Source organism: Gopherus evgoodei, chromosome 6 (genome assembly GCF_007399415.2).
Source record: "Gopherus evgoodei ecotype Sinaloan lineage chromosome 6, rGopEvg1_v1.p, whole genome shotgun sequence".
NCBI classification, from domain to species: Eukaryota; Metazoa; Chordata; order Testudines; family Testudinidae; genus Gopherus; species Gopherus evgoodei.
In genome coordinates, this window is record NC_044327.1 from 4,105,945 (window position 1) to 4,129,265 (window position 23,321).

The 23,321-nt window shown below is 42.5% G+C and overlaps 1 protein-coding gene across 1 annotated transcript in view; it reads right to left on the minus strand.

The window, feature by feature from the left end:
- FSD1L (fibronectin type III and SPRY domain containing 1 like) overlaps positions 1-23,321 on the minus strand; it is a 60,764-nt gene that overhangs the window by 5,545 nt on the left and 31,898 nt on the right. Inside the window, 9 exon segments of the mRNA XM_030567237.1 lie at positions 1,297-1,385; positions 2,569-2,820; positions 4,068-4,168; positions 14,472-14,504; positions 16,566-16,695; positions 21,458-21,556; positions 21,998-22,113; positions 22,115-22,176; positions 22,179-22,207. Coding sequence (XP_030423097.1) covers positions 1,297-1,385; positions 2,569-2,820; positions 4,068-4,168; positions 14,472-14,504; positions 16,566-16,695; positions 21,458-21,556; positions 21,998-22,113; positions 22,115-22,176; positions 22,179-22,207 — 911 coding nt within the window.

Consider the following 23,321-nt stretch of genomic DNA (forward strand, 5'->3'; position numbering starts at 1 on the left):
GTTAGTCTGGATCTGTAAAAGCAGCAAAGAATCCCTGTGGGTGAATACCCACTTCCTCAGATGCATCTGAGGAAGTGGGTATTCACCCACGAAAGCTCATGCTCCAAAATGTCTGTTAGTCTATAAGGTGCCACAGGGATTCTTTGCTGCCTGTACCAGATCAGATCTCTATGATACTGATTTTTCAGACAAAACTAAATTCAATAGATACCTTATTGAAATCCAGGTAGAGTATTTGACACAGTTTCATATGGGAGAAGATGGAGATTGATATGAGAATTCAAAGGTGGGTATGTTACAGGTGAAAGGATCATGACTATAGGGGATACAGAAAGGTGACCTGTCAGACTGGGGGAAGGTTACTAGCAATGTTCTTCAGGGATCTGTTTTGGGACCAATCTTATTTACCATTTTCATTAATGACCTTGACACAAAGTGGGTGTGCGCTAATAAAAAGGTTGCCCATGTGATCTTAATTCTGCCCCTTTGTGCATCCACCCTGTATACTGAATAATGCAGAGGTCCTGAAAGGAAAAACCATGAGAATACACCTCTACCCTGATATAACACGAATTCAGATATAACATGATAAAGCAGCGGGGAGCCCTGGGCCCTTTAAAGTGTTGCCTGAACCCCGTTGCTTTACCACGTTATATACGAATTCGTGTAGAGCCCTAGGGCCTTTAAATCCCCACGTGAGCCTGGTTGCCGGCAACTAACTCCCCCTCCCAGACCCCCACAAAATCCCACACCACATTCTGAGCAGGGTTTGAATCTTCAATATTGCATCACAAATAGCAACTTTGTCCTGTAGCTCAAGAGATAGGAATCCCAGAGGAGAGGTTGACTAAAGTCCAGGTGCTTGGTGAGGGAAGCCCAGACAAGTCCAGCTGTGTCCTTTTATATGATGTGAGTTCGAACTGCTACCCTACGTGGTTTCCCCCAGCCTGTCTCCTCTCCCACTACTGCTCAGGGATGCTCAGCCAATCCCCTCTCCCACTACTGCTACTCTGACAGCTCCTAGAAAAGTGTACTCTGCTGCTACCCGAACTAGATACATAGCATGCTTGGTTATTTTGGCAGGCAAGAAGGGAAATGGTGATTTTTAAGCTTTTGTTGAGATATAAACTTAACACAGACTTCCCCCTGCTGCACAATGAAGAGCTACCACAAACAAAAGAGGAGAGCTTCTCAAAGAAAATGCTCACAAGAATCCCATATGCCAAGTGTTAGGCAACCAAAACAGAGGTCAAAACATCAGTGCTAAAATAGAAGTAAAGTTAATTGAGTACTGACCATGAAACCTGGTAGTAATGGTTGGGTAAATTTTGTTTTGAAGGTGTATAACAACTGCTTTGAACTCGCATTATAAAATGAGAGCTGACCTGAAAGAGAAAAGCAGGTTTTAAAAATTGCTAACATCAAGTTTCATACACAAGATATAAATCCAAAATTGGTCTGAACAATGAAGGACTAGAGCCCCAAAGTGACAGGTAACACTCAGGCGGTCAGCATACTGCAAAATGTCAGCAAGAAATTTGTTACTCTTCATTCCTGGAATTTGGAGCAGTATGATGTGTGTTTATATATAAAGTTCATAAGTTCTTATACCTGCTATGGTCAGGAGTTGCTTCGAGGAGTTGGTACTTGATCAAAAAAACATCTCTTACAAAGTTAAAGGAATTTCAACTAGTGCCATATACTCCACTTCCTTATTTCAGCAAGGAATCAAATACTACCCTCTTTACAGAGCTGTGTGTTAGCCTGGTTACCGTATTGCCCAGAAAAGGTCACCACCACCTGTGAGTGGCCAAAGAGTCCAGTACAGACATAAGGACAGCAGCTGTCAAAAAAATCTGTGGCAGCATTGCAAAGTAAAGGCTGAGAAGGCAATGCAAGGCAGTTCACAGAACTTGCAAGGAAAGAGAAAGCCCAAGACAGTAAGCCCAGGTAACCTCTAGGATTAGTTTTAGTCTAGTGGCAGTTTCCATAGTAGTTGTTGTCTAGAGACTATTTAATAGTTTTATTTTATTGCTCTTTCCATTTGAGAAATAGCTAAAGTCATCTTTTGATTAATCCAAGTTCATCTGGGTATCTGAAAATGGGACAACTACTTGAAGACAAACAATGATTTACAACATATTGCCATTAAACCACTGCTTTTCTGTTCATAACCCTTCAACTACTTGTTTGTCAAGTAAGTTGTGAGAGGCAGGACAAAGTGTATGTCTATTTCTTAGTTCCATATTGGCTGGATGTTTTCACCCTTTTTCAGAAGTCTCCCCTCACACGTTATATCCAGACTTTTTAACATCTGTGTTACAGAAAAATTTCCAGTGTTCATAACTCTTGTTTTCAAATGGGGCCAAGTAATTCGACAGTTATGGACAGTACCTTTGCGTGTCTCAATATGATCTTCCTCCTCACCATGAAAAGGCAGATTAGTGTTGGTCCTAGGTTGAATCCTAATGTATTTCCACATTTACAGTATTATGTACTTCTGCAATTTGGTGGTACCCAGTCATTACTAAATTTCAATCTATGAAGTCCACAATAATATAAAGTTACCTCCATCAAAGTCACAGTACACTCCTATTCTGTCTGGAACAGTTATGTCTAGGGCTTTGGCTTTATTATTGTGCTTTGCGGCAAAGGTGGTTTGTAGCCAGTTGTTGACATGGATACACCAGCTTGTGTTAGTCTTTCCCAGTTGATCAAATTTTCCCAGATTTTTATACGCTACTCCCACACTGTAGGATTTGCAGTCCTTCTGGGCTCTGACCTCCCAGTAGTGCTGTCCACTTTCAATAGCAGTGTCTCCTGTAACAGATCACAGATGTAGGGTTTTTGTTTTATTCTTTACACCGACACATGCAGTACAGGATATACTTCCCACTGGGCAAAACAATGATTCACACTGAAGAAATAACTGCTAAGTAAAGACTTAGATGTTGTAGACAGTGAGCCTTGTGGAAACAGACCAAAATCCAATAAATTTAAGACTATTAGAAACCTTGTGTATATTCATCACATTCAGTTAAGGTGGAACAGAGAGAGGCCTTTTCTGCTCTCTACGGAAGACAGGTAATTTAACAGAATGCTGTATTTAACAAAACTAGTGCACCTTGATGCTAATGTCAAAATGTCATTAAGCGGAAGTATTTTAGCTATCTTTTGGATAACTTTACAATAAAAGGCTACTTCTCAAATACTAGAATTTCCTGCATACATAAGTATCTTCAGTCCCTGAATGACCACAAGGACTTCTGCACAGTTCTAAAAAGGAGAATCTAGAGAACAGATCCCAGTCTGAGCCCAGGTTGGGGAAAATCATTGTCAGAAAAACATTGGGATTACAAGCTACAAATTCTCTTCTGATGGAAGCCCAGATCTACAGTAACTCCTCACTTACTGTCCTCCCGCTTAACATTGTTTCGAAGTTACGTTGCTGCTCCATTAGGGAATATACTAGTTTAAAGTTGTGCAATGCTCCCTTATGTCATTTGGCTGACTTTACAAGGGAGCATTGCACAAGTTCCTCTTCTCCGCCTCCTCCCCCTCCCTTCCTCCGTCTCTCTGGCTGGCTTTGAAGAGGAAAGTGCCGCTTCTCTCCGGCCGCTGGCTGCACGGCTGCCCCTGCTCCTCCTGCCCGTGCTCATAAGGCCGCATTCTGAAAGGGGCTTTAGAGCTACAGGACAGGACACGGGGCCCCCTTAGCCCAGGGCCCTGCATTCTGGGTGGCCCTGCCAGGAGGGGTAGAGAAGAGAGCAGCTCCCAGAATCGCGGCCATGGGGGCAGTGCCACGTTGTGTAGAGCCACTTGCGCATCCCCTGCAAACAGGAGCTACCCTCCTGCCTGCCCCAGTTCTGAGCCTCCTCCTGCACCTCCACCCTCAGCGCCCTTCCACACCCTTACATTAAATCTCATGGGAAAATTGGATTTTTTTAACATTGTTTCACTTAAAGTTGCATTTTTCCAGGAACATAACTACAACGTTAAGTGAAGAGTTACTGTATCTGCCCTTGCTCAAACACTAAGTAAGCATTAAAGCAAAAAATTCACCCTACCCAACACTGTGTATGATTCACCAGTAAAGCGATCTCTGCTGCCCCTTATCGATGGTGACCGCGAACTAATAGATGTCCTCTTTGGAGATGGTGTGCCACTTCTATAAAACAACAAAATAATTTGCACTCCAGTATGGGGAAGTAAGTTATTTCTCTTGCAGGATACAGGTTAGTTTATGAGTCATGCCTGAAGTGTTAGGTGCTTGTGTTGCAATTTCAAGTGGCATGCTGGACCAGCCATTAGCTGCACTATAACCTCTTCTATATAAAAGTGAGCTAGTGATCATGCACAAGGGGGGCTGATGGAGAGGGAAGAAAATGAAAAACAAAAAAGATTGAATGAAAATAAGGTAGTGAAGAGGAAAGCCAGGAGCTGCTGAACAAGTGAATGGGAGGAGAGTAAAATCAAAATTTAGAATTTAAATTAGTCATTTGTCATTCAAATTATATGCAAGAGGTAAATAAGTTTTCCCCAATTTCTTGTAGAAACCTAGGAAGTTTTGATTGCCATTTTCCAACATCAAAATTTGTAAGTAACTAATCAACATGACAGGTCACTTTTTATTGATATTCAGGTGTATTGTGAAGCATGAGACACAGTGCTGATGTTCATCACAACATAGCCTGGAATGTCACTGCAATTTTTAAGTTGCTTGCAGAAAAAAAGTAGCAGGTCTATACACTCATTGATAAATCCTATGGGCACTTTATTATATTTTTAGAGAAGTTTAAAAATCCAAGAGGCAAACAATGCTACAGTAGTACTGAAGAGAATCTTTTAAAGGAAATATTAAAGATCTAAGAAAAGCATTTTACTATACTAGCATCAGGTCCATTAAGTTGTATTTCCGTAAATACTAAACACAAGTTGGTGTGCTGAATTTCTACAGATGACAGAGGTGGAAAAAGCTAGCTGAGATTCAGCAGCTCAATAATTCTTTTAATGCATTAAAGCCAACTACTTATAAAGCAATGTTCTTCCACTCAGGAATGATGATCAGACCAAAAAAGTGCAGGGGAGTAAATATGGTCTACTTCTTGTTACCGTATTGGAGAAGCCTCTAAAAGTTGTTAAATATATTAATAAATGTACCCTTAAACTTGTAGTGTGAAAGTCCTCAGCAGTCCTATGAAATAGAACCTTTTAAGTCTTCATAGGGCATTTTTCAGGTAAGACCAAGGAAGGTCTATGTTCTCTAATCAGACTCCAAAAGAAGAAAGTTCTCCAGAAACAACAGGGCAGGGTCAAATTTTGTTTTGGTTTTATCCCTCTTTACTGAAGGAATCAGTTGGGTGGGAATCAATATTTTAGAAAGAATTTAGTTAGACAGACTAAACATTTACTGTTCTTTAGGTAAGCCCCACACCACCACAACTCCTCTAGTAATTTAGGCCTAGACAGAGCATTTGAGGAGGTTATCTCCACCTAAAGCAATGGTTCCCAAACTGGGGTTTGTGAACCCCCAGGGGTTCACAAAATGTTACAGGGGGCTCTTGGAAAAAAATTCCTTAATGGCAGACAGCTCTCCATAGGGACCCTGGGCAGCATGGGGATAGCAGCCCAGAGCCTTGGGGACTTCCTAGAGCTAAGCAGATCAGAGCAAGCATATCTACCACACTGAGGAGATTTAAACTTCAAGACTCCTTCAAGACTGCAAGAAATGGAAAGGGAGGTAGATTTTTTTGCTGTTTTAAAAATTAAATAGGCAGCTAGTATTGTTTTTAAATTATGAAGAACAAGTTTAAGATTTGTTGTAACGTATATTGGTTTGCCTGGACTGCTCAAGACCTGAATGCTTGTGTAGGAGGAACTCTGAGTTGTCTTCTCAAATACCTTCATGCGGCTTCACATCTGATACTCCCGACTCCTATGTTTCATCAAGAGGTGCCAGTATGGTGGGGGGGGAAGGCTTTAAAAGCTTAATTTTTACCCTGTGAATTATATCCAATCTATATTGAATGACAACATTTAACTGTAATGTCACTGTGTAATAGCAGTGTGATGGAATACTGTTTCTCAAGTGCATGCCTATAGTCAAGGTTCCAGCATTTAACTGTTCAGAGACCAACTACAGCATTTTGCAAGACAGATTAGTAGTGTTCTCAAATTGTGCTAAAATACTTGGTTATGTCCCCTGACCTGATTGCAGTTTAGATACATCTTAAAAAGCAGACCTTAATTTGCCAGACTGTAGGATGTCATAGCAGCTCTTAAACTGCTTGCAAGAAGAGGAACAAGGTGGATGGGATAGTCTTTTATTGGACCTACTTCTACTGGTCACAGAGACAAGTCTGAGCTACAGACCTCTTCAGGCCTGTCTTTCACCAACAGAAGTTGGTCCAATAAAAAGATTACCTCACCAGCCCTGTCCCTCTAATATCCTGAGAGGAACATGGCTACAATACTGCAAGAAGAGGATATAATATAGGATAACAGTACTTTAAAAGCAGCGTGTAACAGTTTCTAAGCAAGCCAACTGAAACATTAAAGCTTGTGATAAATAGGAATAAAAAGTAGCAGTTTACTTACCAAAAGAAAAGGAAATAAGCGAAAGCATGAAAAACAGCAAAGCCAAGAATTAAAGCATATTTTCAGAGGGGAAAAACAATATCCACTGCAACATTCCATCCTGCTCCATGTACGCCACTGCTGAGAAGCCATCCGCTTCTGTTTTCTATCAGAAGCAAGACCTTAGATTTTCCTTTTAGATGAATATCCAGCAAAATATGCAGTAAGTGACATGGTCATTTAGAGACTCATCATTTGACAGAAAAAGGAAGCATACTAAAAGCAGACATTTTGCAAGTTGGGATTTTTCCTCCTCCACTCAATTTAGAACAAGTTACTCCAAACATTGAAAACATGCTACTTTATTTGAGGGGAAAAAAAAAAAAGTGGTCTGTAAATGACCATTTCATCCAATGGTTTGACCTTCTCCATTTGACTCCAACAGCCTTTAACAGTTCACACAGTAACCTTTACTACCTTGGAGAAAGATTAGTATATAAGGTAGTGTTTTTTTAAACAATTAAGCTGTCCTCTTCACAAAAACTAGCAATCAGAGGAGTAAGTCTGGGATAAAATGGGCACAATACAATTTTGTTAGCTTATCACTTGCTACTGGGCCACCTTCAAATTTTATTCTAATACAGTCTTGGAAAGCCTGTCCAGAACAGGAGGTGGGGCATTAGTTTCTCCCAAGCTGCCAGCACGAAGAACCAGAAAGCTTGTCTAATAGCATCTCCTGGAATGGGGCCTGCCTCAAGCTAGACTGGCTCCTTTCACAAAGAAAAATGTCGAGAGTTGGCTAGAATTTTTTCTATGCATTGTACATCTGTCCATGAAGGGAGAAGTACACAGAAATCCAAGAGATAATGGAACAAGTAGTTGTCTCTAGAAGCAGCAGCAGCAAAAGAAGTTACTCTTTAGTATGCTTCCTAAAGCTAAATGTTGATGGCAATACGCTAATCTCAGGAGCAGTTTTTCCCATTGGATAGATTTTACTGCTGCTGACCTCCCAGGCAGTCAAGTTTATAACATGTATGCATGATAAATACGGGGAGGGGGGAGATACAGGAGAGTTTGGGCAATATGGGATCAAAATAAAAATGAACTAAACTGATGAAAAGATAAGCTGAGGAAGGATAATCTGTCTAAAGAAATTCCACTCGGCAAAAGTTTCATTAAGTAAAGTCATGGGCAATACTCTGCATTTCAAATACAAAAAACAGACCATTCTTCAGTTCACTACCAGTTCAAAAAAAATAAATAGATATCCTGGGTGAAAAAGATATTTCACCTGATAGCTCGGTGGTTTGTGCACTGGAGAGCTAAACCCAGGGTTGCGAGTTCAATCCTTGAGGGGGCCATTTAAAGAACTGAGGTTAAAAAAAGTCTGAATATTGGTCCTGCAAGGGGTTGGACTAGATGACCTCTTGAGGTCCCTTACAACCTTGAGATTCTATGCCTAAGGAAAATTTCAAAACTACGTTGTTTTGAATAAAAGTAAAAACATTTTGAAAGTCTAAAAGTGAATTGGTTAATTTTTTGGGAAATTTAGGATTTGACTGAAAGAATTCAGCTAAGCCATTTTACAAAATTTGTAAAGTGATTTTTTTCCACCAAAAAAGTTTCAGATGAAACAGTTCAACCAACTCTAATAGTAAAAATTTCATCGCCTTTGAAAAGGAAAAAAGTATTGGTGTAAAAGAAAAACACTACACAGGTGTACCAGGACTTCCAATCAAGCAAGTCTAATCATCAGGGTAGCCATGCAATTCAGACCACTAATCAATATAGTCTAGTATCCAGTCTCTAAAGATGCCCAGTAGCCTCAGAGACATGGGGGAGGGATGGGCAGGGGGTGAAGACAGTGAGGGGTAAGAATCTATATATGCTAACCCATGTTTCATCTATTGCATCTAATAGGTAGCAAGCGATAGGTATGGCATATTAATTTTGGGGCTGAAGGCATTAAGGGTTTGAGCATGAGGGGCAATGAACTGAATAGAGAAAAAAAAGTGATTCACCTTCTCATAACTGTTGCTCTTGCCCATTCCAATCAAGTGCGTGTGCGCGCTGCATGCACGACAGCCAGAAGATTTTCCCCCTAACAGAATCCATAGGGCCAGTCTGGGTGCCCCCTAGAGTTGCACCTTCAGGGCGCCCAATATAGGGCCCTGCCAAGCTGACCCCCCTCAGTTCCTTCTTGCTGGCTATTCTGACATCGGGGTAGGAGAATGGGTATTGGAATGGACATGACCACCACATCTTGAACAGTTACAAGAAAGTGAGTAACCATTTCTTCGAGTGCTTGTTCATGTCCATTCCAAATCAGATGACTCCCAAGCCTAAGTTCTGGAGGCAGGGTTGGAGTTGTTTACTGACTGGAGCAGCACACTACCAAAGGCTGCATCATCTCTGGCTTGCTGGATGATCGCATAACGCGCAACAAAAATACAAATGGAGGACCATGTCGCCGCTCTGCATATTTCCAGGGTAGGAACGTGAGCCAGGAATACTGTTGTAGAGGCCTGTGCCCTGGTGGAGTGCACAGTAAATCGGATGGGCAGCCACCCCTACCAATATTATAGCACTCACATACGCAGGATGTGATCCATGACGAAATCCACTGAGAAGAGACAGGAAGACTTTTCATTCTGTCTGCCAAAGCCATGACTAGTTGAATGGACTTTTATATTGAGAGAACAAAGCTGTTCCAAAAGGCTAGTGCTCTGTGGACATCCAATGAGTGAAGACTCTGCTCCCTACCGCTCCAGTGTGGCTTAGGATAGAATACTGGAAGGAATAGGTCCTGGTTTATGTGAAATTGGGAGACCTCCTTTGGGAGGAAAGCCAGGTGCAGCCTGAGTGGCACCTTGTCCTTACAGAACACAGTGTAAGAGGGCTCTGATGTTAAGGCTTTAAGCTTAGATACCCTCCTGGCTGAGGTTATCACTACCAGAAACGCCACCTTGTATGAGAGAGAGCATGAGTGCATGCGCGCAGGGAGCACATCGCCAATGGTTCAAAGGGTAGACACATCAGTTTAGAAAGGACCAGGTTGAGGTCCCAGCCTGGGATCAGTTGCCTGACCTGTGGATAAGACTTTTCAGAAAATGACTGATCATAGGGTTGGCAGAGACCGACCTGCCATCTGAACCTGGATGGAATGCTGAAATGGTGGCCAGGTGAACCCTTATTGATGACATGGACAGGCCCTGCTGCTTGAGATGGAGGAGGTAGTCCAACATACACAGTATAGTGGCAAGCATCTGAGATAAATGCTGTGCCGCCCAGACTGAAAATCTCTTCCACTTGACAAGGTAGGTAGTCCTGGTAGAGAATTTCTTACTGCCAAGGAGGACTTGTCTAACCCTGTCCAAGCAGGCAAGCTCCACTGGGTTCAGCAATGGAGCTTCCATGCCATGAGTGCAGCAACTAGAGGTTCAAGTGCTGAAGGCGCCGTGGTTCTGAGTTAAGTCCGGGAAGAGCAAGGTGACTGCTCCTGGACATGTCAGTGGAAGCCCCAATGTGTACTAGCGTTGGTGGGGCCAAGCTGGAGCTATCAATATTACCAAAGCTTGTTCCCTCCATATCTTGAGGAGTAACTTGTAAACGAGCAGGATGGGTGGGAACTCGTATAGGAGATGGTCTCCCCATGGGAAGAGGAACGTGTCCACTATGGAGCCCGGACTCTGGTTCCGTAAGGTGCAGCATTACTGACACGTCCTGTTGAGTTGCGTGGCAAAGAGGTCTATCCAGGGAAAGCCTCACCATTGGAAGATGGAGTTTGCAACCTCTGGGTGTAGGGATCACTCGTGGCTGTGGAACAAACTCATTCTGTATCCCAAGGAGATATGATGCTTGCAGGTGTATTGAATGCTCTACCCAGAAGTCTCACAGAGCTTCCTGGCTTAGGGAGAGGAGTGTGCACCGACTTGTTTGTTGATATAAAAGAGGGGTTGGCAACCTTTTCAGAAGCGGTGTGCCGAGTCTTCATTTATTCACTAATTTAAGGTTTCGTGTGCCAGTAATACATTTTAACGTTTTTAGAAGGTCTCTTTCTATAAGTCTACAATATGTAACTAAACTATTGTTGTATGTAAAGTAAATAAGGTTTTTAAAATGTTTAAGAAGCTTCATTTTAAATGAAGTTAAAATGCAGAGCCCCCTGGACCGGTGGCCAGGACCCGGGCAGTGGGAGTGCAACTGAAAATCAGCTCACGTGCTGCCTTCGGCACACGTGCCATAGGTTGCCTACTCCCCGATATAAAATATCGCCATGGTGTTGTCTGTCATAACTGATATATATTTCCCTGTTAGGTGGGCTCAGAAAGTCTGGCATGCCAGGCACACCGCTCTCAGCTCTCTGACACTAATGTGGAGAGCCAGTTCTGCCTGAGACCAGAGGCCTTGTGTCCTAAAGTCTTCTAAATGTGTCCCCCTAGCCCAAGTCTGATGTGTTAGTCACTAACAAGAGTTGCCTGGGGGCTGGCGAAGCAGATCCCTGCACACACCATCTGTGGATCAAGCCACCACAGGAGGGAGTCAAGGACCAGGTGAGGCAGAGTCACTACCCAGAGTCTGGCATGTTGCACCACGTAAGTGCATACAGCCATGTGTCCTAGGAGTCTTAGGCAAATGCATACTGTGGTGTTGGGAAACGACTTAAGATGCCAAATGATGCTGCCTGTGGCCTGGAACCTTGTTTCTGGTAGGTACGCCCTGGCCTGGGTCGCATTCAGCACTACCCCTATGAACTATCCTCTGAACAGGGGACAGAATTTACTTCTCCACGTTCAGGAGAAGGCCCAGTTCGTCAAAGGTTGAGCCCTGGATCAGTTAGTTATCACAGTACGGGAACACCTGTCCCTGGCGCCTGTGAAGAAATGTGACCATGCCAGCCATGCATTTGGTAAATACTCGAGGCACTGCTGACAGGCCAAACGAGGGGAGTGAACTGGAAGTAGTTGTTGTGCACCACAAACCTAATGTATTTTCTGTGGGACTGTGTGATTGCTATATGGAAGTACACCTCCTTCAAGTTGAGAGTGGCATACCAGTCCCCTAGATCCAAGGAAGGGATAATGGAGGCCAAGGAGATCATGCAGAACTTGAGTTTCTTCATGAACTTGTTGAACTTTCGCAGGTCTAGGATGGCCCTGAGCCCCCCTTTGGCTTTGGGTATTAGGAGATACTGGGAATAGAAGCCCTCGCCCTTCTGTTCCTGAAGAACCTATTCCACTGCCCCAAGCAAGAGGAGATGGTGCACTTCCTGAATAAGGAGTTGCTCATGAGAAGGGTCCTTGAAGAGGGATCAGGAAGGTGGTGGAAGGGTAGAGAATTGGAGTGAATATCCCCTCGCTACCATGCAGAGTACCCAGTGGTCCAATGTAATGGGGCCCATGCCTGGTAGAAAGGGGATAGACAGGATGAAAAGGTAAGGCGGGGTGCCTGTTTTGAGCTTGATGAGGGTTTAGATTGGCCAGAAGAGGGGTGAGGTGTCTTCCCTGAGTTCCTATTCCTCCTGCACTACCTGTCTGGCCTACCATGAGGTTGATAATTCCTCGGTGGGGCAGGGGAACCGGGGTCTGAAATACCTCCACTGATTGGCAGTGGTGTGGAGGCCCATGGACTTCAAGGTGGCTGGAGAGTCCTTGAGGCTGTGCAGATGAGAGTCAGTCTTATCTGAAAAGAAAACTGACCCTTGAAGGGATATCCTGAGTTGTCTGCTGCATCTCATATGGTAGGCCTGAGACCTGCATCCAGGAACTCCTTCTCAGCCACAGATGCAGCCTCTCGCATCATGGCTTCAGGGGTGGCTATCTGCAGGGACACATGAGAAAGCAATTTTTCTTCCTTGACAAGTGTGGAAAAGTCTGCACGCAGGAGCTCTGAACTTTTCCATTGCACCACAGGTATTATAGTTGTATCTGCTAACCACTGCCTGATGGTTAACAATACAAAGCTGCAACCACCCACAGAGTATATTTTTCTCTCAAAGAAGTAGTTTTTTGGCCTCAGTTCTTGAGAGAGGAGCCCTGGTGCTTGTACTGGTTAGCTGTGTCCACTACCAGGGAGTCCGGGAGAAGGGCGAGGGTGTGTATACAAATGTTCATACCTTTGAGAGGGAACAAAGGACCTCTGCTTGTACCTTTTCACGGTCAGTGGCAATGAGGATGGGGTCTGCCACAGTCTTAATGGCATCGCTGATCATTTTGATAATCTGCGCAATAGGGGACAGCCAGGGAGAGGAGAGGATGTCGACCACTGGGTCCGCTTCCTAGACCACCTCTGTTTTGATATTAAGGTTCTGGGCCACCTGTCTCAGAAGCTGCTGAAAGACTTTACTGTCCTCTAAGGCTGGAGCGGTTGAGGAACCCACCAGCACCTCATCTGGCAACAAGAAGGAAGAGATGGTGGCTGGTACTGGAGCCTGTTCCTTGCCTTTGGCCCCCCCCGGGGGCAAGGAGAACCGGTACTGTGGCTGGTGCCTCCAACATCAGCCAGCTTAGTGATTGGTGTTGAGGGTGGTGCAGCAACCCACACCTCCGTCAGTGGCACAATCAATCAGTGCTGCAGTTGACGCTGAAGCAGAGACAGTCAATGTTGGCAGACAGGTCCCCACCGGGAAGACCAGTGTGGAGGGCTCATGCAGCTGCGCAAAAGAAGCTGAGGCCACCAATGTCAATCTGGAACCCTGGCTCTGGTGATTGGCTCTTCTGGACACCCTGGGCCTTTGTGGGGCCTGCCACTGACTCAGCCATGGCACCAGGCACAGTTGTCAGTTGCAGTGGGATCTTCTGCTCCTACTAGAGTGCAACGCCTCTGCTTCCGACTCAGAAGTCGGACTGCGAGGACCAGGGAGGAGTGGAGCCCCTTGATGCTGGAGAGCCATGACAACTGAGGGACTGGAGTGGCTCCCCCACATGGGTCGCCAGTGCCGCAGGCTGATGCAACAGAGATGGTGATCTTATGGCCAACATCATCGCTGGTTTGCCCACAGAATGTTCAGTGCCCATAACTGGTGCTAGTAACCTCACCCACCTAGGAGGTGAAGATGGCGCTGTGCCAGAAGTCCGCTGCCACCTCGAACGCCACTGGTGTGGAGGGGAGATACAGGTCCTTGTGGTGGTGGACCAGTGAGTGGTGTGGGCTGGACTCAACTGGACTCATCCTGGGGCAGGAGTTGACGGAATCCCCACCGAATGGGTACCACATGGGAGCTTGCTGGCCAACTGGTCTTTAGACCAGGTTGGGGAGTACCCTCTGTCGGCCTTCCCTTTTAAGGGGCACTAGGGAGTGGGACCTGTGGGCATAGCCATGACAGTGCCAAGGGTTATCTAGCAGAGTCCTTCCTCACACACACCGACAGTGCCAGAGCTAGAGGGAAAAAAAAATCTTCTGGCTGTCGTGCACGCAGCGCGTGGATACCTGACTGGAATTGACATAAACAAGCACTCTAAGAAGAACTAAAGATCGTAAGCTGTTTGGGGCAGGGGCATTCTTGTTTGGTGCTTGGCACAAGGGGGTCCTGGTCCATGACTGGGGCTTCTAGTCACAATGGTAATATAAATTAACCATCTTAGATTTTATTGAAACATGAGCATGTACAGCTCCATTTGATTCAAAGGAGTTACGGCATATCCCACTCTGAGGGTAACAGGCTGTTCTCCTGAGAATGGGTACTGCGTCAACCTTCCCCATGGATGAAGATTAGATTACTAAACCATTAAATAAAAGCAGACCCAAAAAGGTACTGTCTTGGTTACTGATGAAGGCTGTTGGATGGGCTCATGTTTTATCTAGAGAAAGAGCAAGGATTAAAAAGGAAAAATTCTGAAGATTTTCAGCCAAGCTAGAGGCTAGATCCTAGAACTAGAAGAGTCATAAGTTATCACCTTGTATTGTTCTTCAGCACGGTAATCTGGCCACTGTCAGACAGAAATAAGCAATGATTAAAAAGATGTCACTACTAAAAATTGTACACATTAACTTGAGACAAATCTTAACAGCCTTTCAAACTGGTCACACCACTGGCAACCACCACCATCAGCCAGGAAGGCATTTGTTGTTTTAATGTTAGGTAACTGAATGTGTGTCACATTAGATGTTCATAATTATACAAATAAGTCTTGACTAAGTAACTTTTATATGATATTTAGTTATTTTCTCTAGATTTGGCCTTCTGGTAAAGTTTCATCTTTAGTTAAGGCTACAATTTTTATTGCACAGCCCTCCTTTAACTTTCACAGAATATTTTACTCCATTTGCTATCAAAAGATCTTGGTATCCTCACTGACAATAGTTTAGAAATCTCAGTATCCTTTCTCCTTCATCAACCAACTATGGTTCCATTAGGCAGCCCAAACTTGAACTGCCTCCAACTATGTGAAGTTCATTCCATTTTTTAAATTAAGTGGCTGGTTACCCATTTCATCCCTTACTGTCCATATCTGATGGAAGACAGTAAGTTTAGAAGTTGAAATAACTGACTGTCATAGACAGGCAGTTAAGAGCAACCAAAACACCTCAATGGAGTAGATATAAGATCTGTCATGCCTAGAGGTGGTGTATATAATTTTAAGGATAGTGCATGAAGAGACTCAAGACTACTCAGGTAGGAGACTTGGCCCCTTCCCCTTACCCAGTGAGTTTGAGCTGACCTCAAGCTTGAAAATCTAGAGCAGTGATTCTTAACCAGGGCTATGTGTATCTCTGGAGATACATCAACTCATCTAGATATTTGCCTAGTTTTACAACAGGTTACATAAAAAGCACTAGCAAAGTCAGTACCAACTAAAATTTCCTACAGACAATGACTAGTTCATACTATTCTATATCCTATACACTGGAAAGTATATAATATTTATATTCTAAATCAATTTTATGGTAAACATGAGAAACCAAGCAATTCTTCAGTATTACTGTGCTGTAACATTTGTGTACTTTTAAATCTGATTTTGTACACAAGTAGTTGTGGTGAAATTGGGGTACACAAGAAACAAATCAAACTTCTGAAAGGGGTACAGTAGTCTGGGAAGGTTGAGAACCACTGGTCTAGAGTACTTAAACAAAAAAGATATTCATACAATGCCATAGAAAGCAACTTAACTCCATGGTTGAGAACAGCAGTCTGGCAGACAGCTGATGCACAGAATGTAGCAGGACTTTGGAGATGGAAATGTGTGTAAAGGACAGCTTTTCAGGGTATGCCAATAAAATTTCAAAAAAAGGGCCACGGATTGGTTCTCTATATGCTGTTTCTCCCTTTTGTTTTATCAAACTCAATCCATCTACAATACAGTATTAGCAAGACTGAGTCAGTCTTTCATTCTTCGAACTGGTGGATCTACCATATCTAGGTGTGTCAGATCTGAAGTTCACTATTGGACAGTAACTGTCTGAAGTAAATGGAGATGGCTTACTCTATTTGACTTGGCACATTATACAAGTCCTTGAATTCACAAAAGCAGATTTGTAGGTGTTAAAGTTTTAGATTCAAGAAATTCTAACTCTTGATTTGGCTTCTCTTCAAATATTTAAAGTGGCTTGAATGTCTCCTCTCAGTGGGACTATACGCCTTATCCCTCTCTTGGGCCTTCCCCATCCTGTACCACAGCAAATTTCTTCCAAATAAAAATGTCTAGATGAAATTTCCTTTGGTGTCCGCAGTTACATCAGCCAAATGAGTAAGGAGAGATGCCAACTCCTACAGAGGCAGGAGCATGGCAGCTACCAATACTACTGACTTTCCTCCCTTCACTTCCTGTCCATAGTCCAACAAGTCAGGTTTACCTGACAACTCTCTATTTAAGGATCTTTAATTCAACCTTATGGTCCAGGGAATAAGCATTTAATGGTATGCCAATTCAAAACTAATATACAAAGTATCTTAAGCATGAACAGTGCAATAAAATAGTTTGCCGCTCTAAACATAAACCTTATTCAAATTAAGAGTTCAGGTTACAGATCTTAGAGTTAAAAGTTCTCACCTGCCTTTATTCTCTTTTCCTTTTATTTTGTTTTCTTGGCCTTTGCCTCCAGTAGGATCCCACTCAACATAAGAATCTTCAACTTTCAGGTTCAGATGAGATGATATATTGTCCAAATTGAAGACAAGTGCTGGTCAAGACAAGATTTCCAAGAGTAAAAAGACAGGGATTATCCCCCCAAGCTGTCTATTTAAGAAAAAAAATTTAGGAGTAGTAGACAACAATGCACTATAAAGTCAAGTAATTATAGTTAAGACTTGTTTTTGTCACAGGTCATAGAAGTCACAGATTCCGTGACCTCTGACTTCTGCAGCAGCCTGGTGTGGCTGGCCCAGGAGCTGCTTGTGCAGCTTGGGTAGCCCTTGGGCCCGTTGCACTGGCTGTTGCTAGGGCAGTCTCAGAGTTGGGGAGGGAGAGGCCTCAGGGCTAGGATGCAGAGTGGTGCTTACCTGGGGGGAAGCTCCCCAGAAGGGCAACAAGAACTGCCCTCCCTCAGCTCCTAGATCCATCTGCTGTCTCTACCTGCAGGCACTGCCCCTGCAGCTCCCATTGGCTGCAGTTCCCAGCCAATGGGAGATACAGAACTGAGGCCTGGGGCGGAGAGGAGGCAGCACATGGAGCTAGGGTCGCTGCTTCCCACAAGCTGGGAAGAGAGCCTGCCCCAGCCGCCTTGCCCCCCTCTTCCCCTTGGCAATCCCTGCTTTCTCACCCCTCAAGTTTTAGTCAGGGGTATATAGTAAAATTCATGTACAGGTCACAGGTCATGAATTTGTTTCCTGCCCATGACTTTTACTAAAAATACCCATGACTAAAATGTAACAAGAATTATAGTTGGTCTGACTTTTACTATAAAAAAGTGAAATCCAGCCAGTCCAACTGTAGTCTCCGAACCATACCACCCAGAACACGTTCAAATCAGAGTCTCAGCAATTAAAATTTTAGTATTAAATCTGACACTTCCTACTAGTTGCAACCTACACTAAGATTTATAGTTTAAGAGATAGTGACAAAAAACTAAGCCCATCTTCTGCAAGCTATTTCTGTGATGAAGCTGTAGCTGTCATAATCTGTTGATTACAATAAAGCTGAAGGAACAGCAAATATATTTGGACAGTTGACCCGCAAAATGACCTGCAGAGATTAAAGCAGGCATTAGAATGCAAGCAACTAATGAAGATTCAGTAGTAATTAGCATCAAATCCTTCACCCAGGGAAAGAAGGGGGGGGGGAGAAGACAGCACCAAGTAGAGTAGACATGCCAGCCACCAGCAGCCATCATTTTAGAGAGCTGATTTTCACCTCTCCTCTGAATACTGTCCTGCTATTACAAAGTAATATATTTACTGCAGGGAGAAGTGTTTAAGATCAAGAGGTCCACAATTCACAAGCTTGAACTACTGCAGTATGCAGATTGAGATCAGAGGCCCATCATACCCAGTATAAAACCAAGATAAAAATTATGCTAGCACTTTGAATCCAACATCTCACTGGAATTTGTTATTTAAGCAAGTTCCATCTTTGTTATGGCTGACTAAGCAAAATAATTGAGCCTCTTGGGAGTTATGCTTCTGAAACTGAAGCAAGGAGCCTGCCTAACAGCGATTGCCATATTAATAGGTTTTAATTAGAATATATTAGAGATTTCCATTTTGCATTTCAATATGCCGATTTTTTAAATAATTGCTTTAAGAGTGGAGATTGCAGTAGTGGTCAATTTAAAAGACAGTACAATACATTTCAAATACAGCTGTCCATCATGAAGCAGCAACTTACCAGAAGCTAAATGGAATTAGCCAATTTTTCTAAATTTACTAGCCCTGCCACCCCCCCTCCCTTCCAGGATATCCACTGCGTTGCAGCAAATTCTTATAAAGATTACTACTATCATATCTGATTAAGTCCTAAAATAAAGCAGAAACAATTTTCAGATGTTTCTCTTGAAGTTATATAGTAGTAGTGAAACAGCCCTTCATATAGATATCTAAGGCTACGTCTAGACTACCTGCCGTATTGGCGGGTTAAATCGATTGCTCGGGGATCGATATATCGCATCTCATCTAGAGGTGATATATCGATCCCCGAGCATGATTATATCTATTCCAGAACTCCACCAACCCCAACGGAGTTGCAGAATCGACAGGGGGAGCCGCGGACATTGATCCCGTGCGGTGAGGACAGGTGAGTAATCTGATCTTAGATATTCAGCTTCAGCTCCATTATTCACGTAGTTGAAGTTGCGTATCTAAGATTGATTTCTCCCCATAGTGTAGACAGCCCTAAGGCAATAAGAACACAGGCTCAAGATCCATCAGTGATCTCCGGGATTTGGTGTAGGTTCCAAAAAGTGTTTAGGAAGCACAAGCAGATACAGCTAATTTCTTTTGAATGCACATCATATTTTAAGGCATTGTTTTTATTGTTGGACCTCAATTTAATCCTTAAGCATGATAAAGTGAAAGGTTGGTAAGCCAGCCAAAACGTCAAACTAGAACACCCATTAGTTTGATCTTTTTAGTTTTCAATAAAAAGTCAGTCTAACAGAATGAAACATGTACTTGGTCATTTATTTATTTAAGATTTCCTCAGTATAAAAACCAAGCACCTTAATTACATCTATGAAGTTCCTGAAAAAGGTACTTGGAAACTCTTCTCTATAAAACATTGTAGGTCTAGCAATAAAGTCCTTGACGTTTCCAGAAAGAGCTAGATTTAAGTAGACTGGAGGCTGTGAGAAACCCTCAAAGACAGCCCCCCCCCGACCCCCCCCCCCCCAAAAAAAACAGCACACTGACAAAACACACACATGCATCTAAAAAGTTAGATCTTCAATGTCAACTGTAAGTGACAAACTGCAGTTTGGAAAACTGACAGCACAATATTGGAATTGATGATTGATTTTTTATAAAATCGAAAGGGAAAAAACCCAATACTTTCCCGAAAGGACATATGGCTCCAGAAATATTTTAAAGTGACAGGGTCAGAGGTGACAGCTTAGTGACCTAGGTTTAAGCTTAAAATCCCTCATCTCGCTGGAACCGGAGTTTCAAATCCTCTGTTGACTTAGCCTTCTATTTTTCCAAAGCAGATAACCGAACCCACATTAGCGTCCCTTCAGAACTGGAACCTTGTCGATTCTGCATGGACATTACATATCTAATTGCCCTTTTTGTAAGGATGTTGGCTGTGGTGGCTCTGGTCCAGAAAAGCTGCCCTGCCATTAATATTGTGCACTGTCTTGTTCCTTGCTGTCCTACAACCCAAAAATAGTAGTGATGTTCTGAAGTTTGTCTGAGCAGAATGTCTCAACACGACTGCCACCAACTATATCCCCCAACACCATAAGCATCACATGGTGCTCTGAAGAGCAGTAAGTTACTCTAGATCAACAGGATGAGTATGTTCAGAATATGGCCCTTAAAAGGCAGAAACAAAAGAAAGATCTCAAATTTCAGTATGTGTTTTTGATGGGATATACTATATAGAAAAGTTCAATTTCGACTATAATGGATGTTTATTCACTTTTCAAAATAAAGTGTGAGGTTTTATGCTGTATCTCAGTGACAACCCCCTCACCCCCAACTTTGCTCATTTTACAATGGCTGCATATATTTAAGTTTACAGGTGTCATCCCTGCAGACTGAACCTGGGATTTGAATGTCCAGCTGTGCTTATGAGTCACAGAGTAGTAGTGATTTTCTGCATTTAGAACTTAGCACTTCAGAGGAAACAGCTAACAACTGTTGGTAAAGCACAAGTCACAAGAATCTGCTTACTCTTATAGCAAAAGAAAAATACTATACAGCTATTTTGCCATCAAGCCAAGCAGATACAACTCTGAATCCACAAAACAATCCTTGGACTAAAAAAAGATGTCACTTACAAAAACAGTCACTGACCACACCTTAATAAGGAAAATATTGTGTATATACACTCAGTAACTTATTTGCAATCTAAAAAATGTATAGCTTACAGATTAGTATCCAGTATTGAGTGACAATGTGCAATGCTGGGATTTAAAGCATAATAATAAGTATACCTGCTTTCTAAGCTATCTTTTAGAGGTCAAGTATCAGAGGGGTAGCCATGTTAGTCTGGATCTGTAAAAGCAGCAAAGAGCCTGTGGCACCTATTAGACTAACAGATGTTTTGGAGCACGAGCTTTCGTGGATGAATACCCACTTCCTCAGATGCAACATCTGTTAGTCTATAAGGTGCCACAGGATTCTTTGCTGCTCTTACAGAGGTCATGTACTTACCCAAGACAGCTTCACTTGGGAAGTACTAGAGGCTATATGGGTATTCTTTGCTATTCTTACAGGATTTCTGCCGTTCAAGTTGTTCACTATACAGATCCACAAGACTGACTTCTCAGATATTCGTGCCCTCCCCTCCCGTAGCAATCCTCAAAAAGTTAATAGGCTGTCCCCTACTGTTCAAGTTATGTGAACATATATATAGTGCCAAGGTGCTCAGGAGCATTCCGTCAAGCTCTGCCCTCACATCAAGCAGCTCCAGATAATAGCAAAATCTTTCCACAGAAAAGTTAAACTGCAACAACCACCAATACTTCAGAGACCTGACCAGCAGTTTCAGTAGACAATCTCAGACATTGGAGCCAGGAATGGTTACATACCTACAGGGATTTTTCGACTTCTAGTAGAGCTAGGTGTTTATGTACAGTAGAGTAACAGGACAAGGCAGCCTAACTTAATCCTTTTCCATGTAGGCTCACTAATAGATGACGTTTGAATTTCATCCCACAAACGTCAGACCCAAGTTTTCATTGCCTCTGTCTGCTGCCATTAGACTGACTGGCTAGAGAGTGTTGAATTCTCCTCAGTGTTTACAATGTTGTTTTCTACAAATTCATGCAAGGCTACCATGTCATTTACCTTTAGTCTCCAAAGTTACTGGATCAGAGTATTCCCCTGCCACAGCCTTGTTGCAAGCTCTTACCCGAAAGTTCATATATTTTGAATCAAACTTCAGTCCTGAAAAGAAAAAAAAAAATTGTGAAACACTTAAAAAAAAGTTTGTCATAATGCTAGTGATTGGTTCCATATAGTCTAGGTTAATAAGAAGAAGTTTATTTAGTATAGAATGAGGAGAACTGGTAGCTAAAACCAAGGTGACTCAGTCTCTATAGGAAGGCCCTGTAACTGAACAGTTGTCTGGAGGCTACATTCATTTACTGAGTAACATTTGTTTTTGTAATAAGGATGCCCCTTCAACAGCAAGTGTTTTGTATAGTTGAGCATTCTATGTTTGCAGTGTTGTTGTAGCCATGTTGGTCCCAGACATGAACAGCAGCTTGGTGTAAGCTCAAAGCTTGTCTTTCACCAAGAGAAGCGATCTCATCCACCTTGTCTCTAACAGGATTCTGTTACATACAAAAAACCCCTAGTTTTAAGAAGATAAACGAGCAATCTTACCAGATAATGTATATTCAGTGCCCTTGATATAGTCTATCAGCTCCCAGCATGTTTCATCTTTTACTCGAGGAAGCCCATCAAAATTAGTTTTCCTATATTCCAATACAAATGATCGATTTTGTTGTCTCTTCTGGCATTCTCCATACTATTGTTACAGCATTGTCAGCTACCAAACACCTCTACCTGGGTCTATCTCTGGAGCTTTGGGAACTGTAAAAGAAAAAAAGAAACAATAACCAAAAAACGAACATAGAGTATGGACAAAAAAAGATGTTTGCCACCCCAGTGTTGCAGTCTGTTCTTTGGATCTACACAAGAGAATCAGAAATTGCCTTTGATTCAGTAGCACTCATTCTTTTCAGAGACTTGAGTCAAGTATCTACAAATTGGAACTTAAATAGAATCGACTATTGCTCTTTAATATGCTGCCGTGTTAAGTGATTATAATTAAACACAAAATTAGCATTTTACTACAAATGCATTAGCTCTAGGATTAACTTCTACCATACTTGTCTGTTTTCTGATAGTCAGGTCAGGCTGACCTCCTTGTATAAACAGTAACAAGCAAACAGAGCTGGTGGGACTGGCAATTGTGGTTTCATTGTTGGAATAAGCCAAGTAGGAAGAACATTTTAAGGAGGTTAAATTGTCTTAAGCTCTTCAGACAGATCTTTTTACAGAGCACTCAGAGCTAGAGCCCTGATATAGGAACATGCAGCAAAAGCATGCTTTCATCACTTTAAAAAGGCTGGTTTATAATATTTGGATACAAGCACCAAACATAGATTTACAACACAACATTTCCAGAGAAAACAAGGTACATACAAATACTACAGTGAATGGAAATAAAGCATTACTAATGAGTAAGATGATAATACATTAAACTCTCTCTCTCTCAAGATAGTGAACTTGTATCAAAACATCATTAGTAGACTTGTGTTTCAAGAACTTTAGGATGTCAATTTACAATTGACAGGAAAGGAATGAAGTATCCATGCGTTTCTTGTTCAAGATTCTGTTTTTGCCTTTAAAGAAAAACCTCTCTACCTAATACTTAAACAACTTCTGCAGTTTTCAAAAGGGTCCTGAAAATAGTTTTTGAAGTATGCTTGCTCACAACCCATAAGGTATTTATTTCCCTGAGGCCTGCCACTTTGAAGCTATTCCTCTGACAAGTCACATAAAAATGCGTTAATGGAATTCGTATTTTGGCCTCTATTTCTGTGTAAGTACATTCTATTACAGTAGATGATTCTCCCCCACTCAATGATCAGCCCTGTAAATAGTCTGAGTTCTGATTCAAGCTGCTTCTTTCCATGACTCC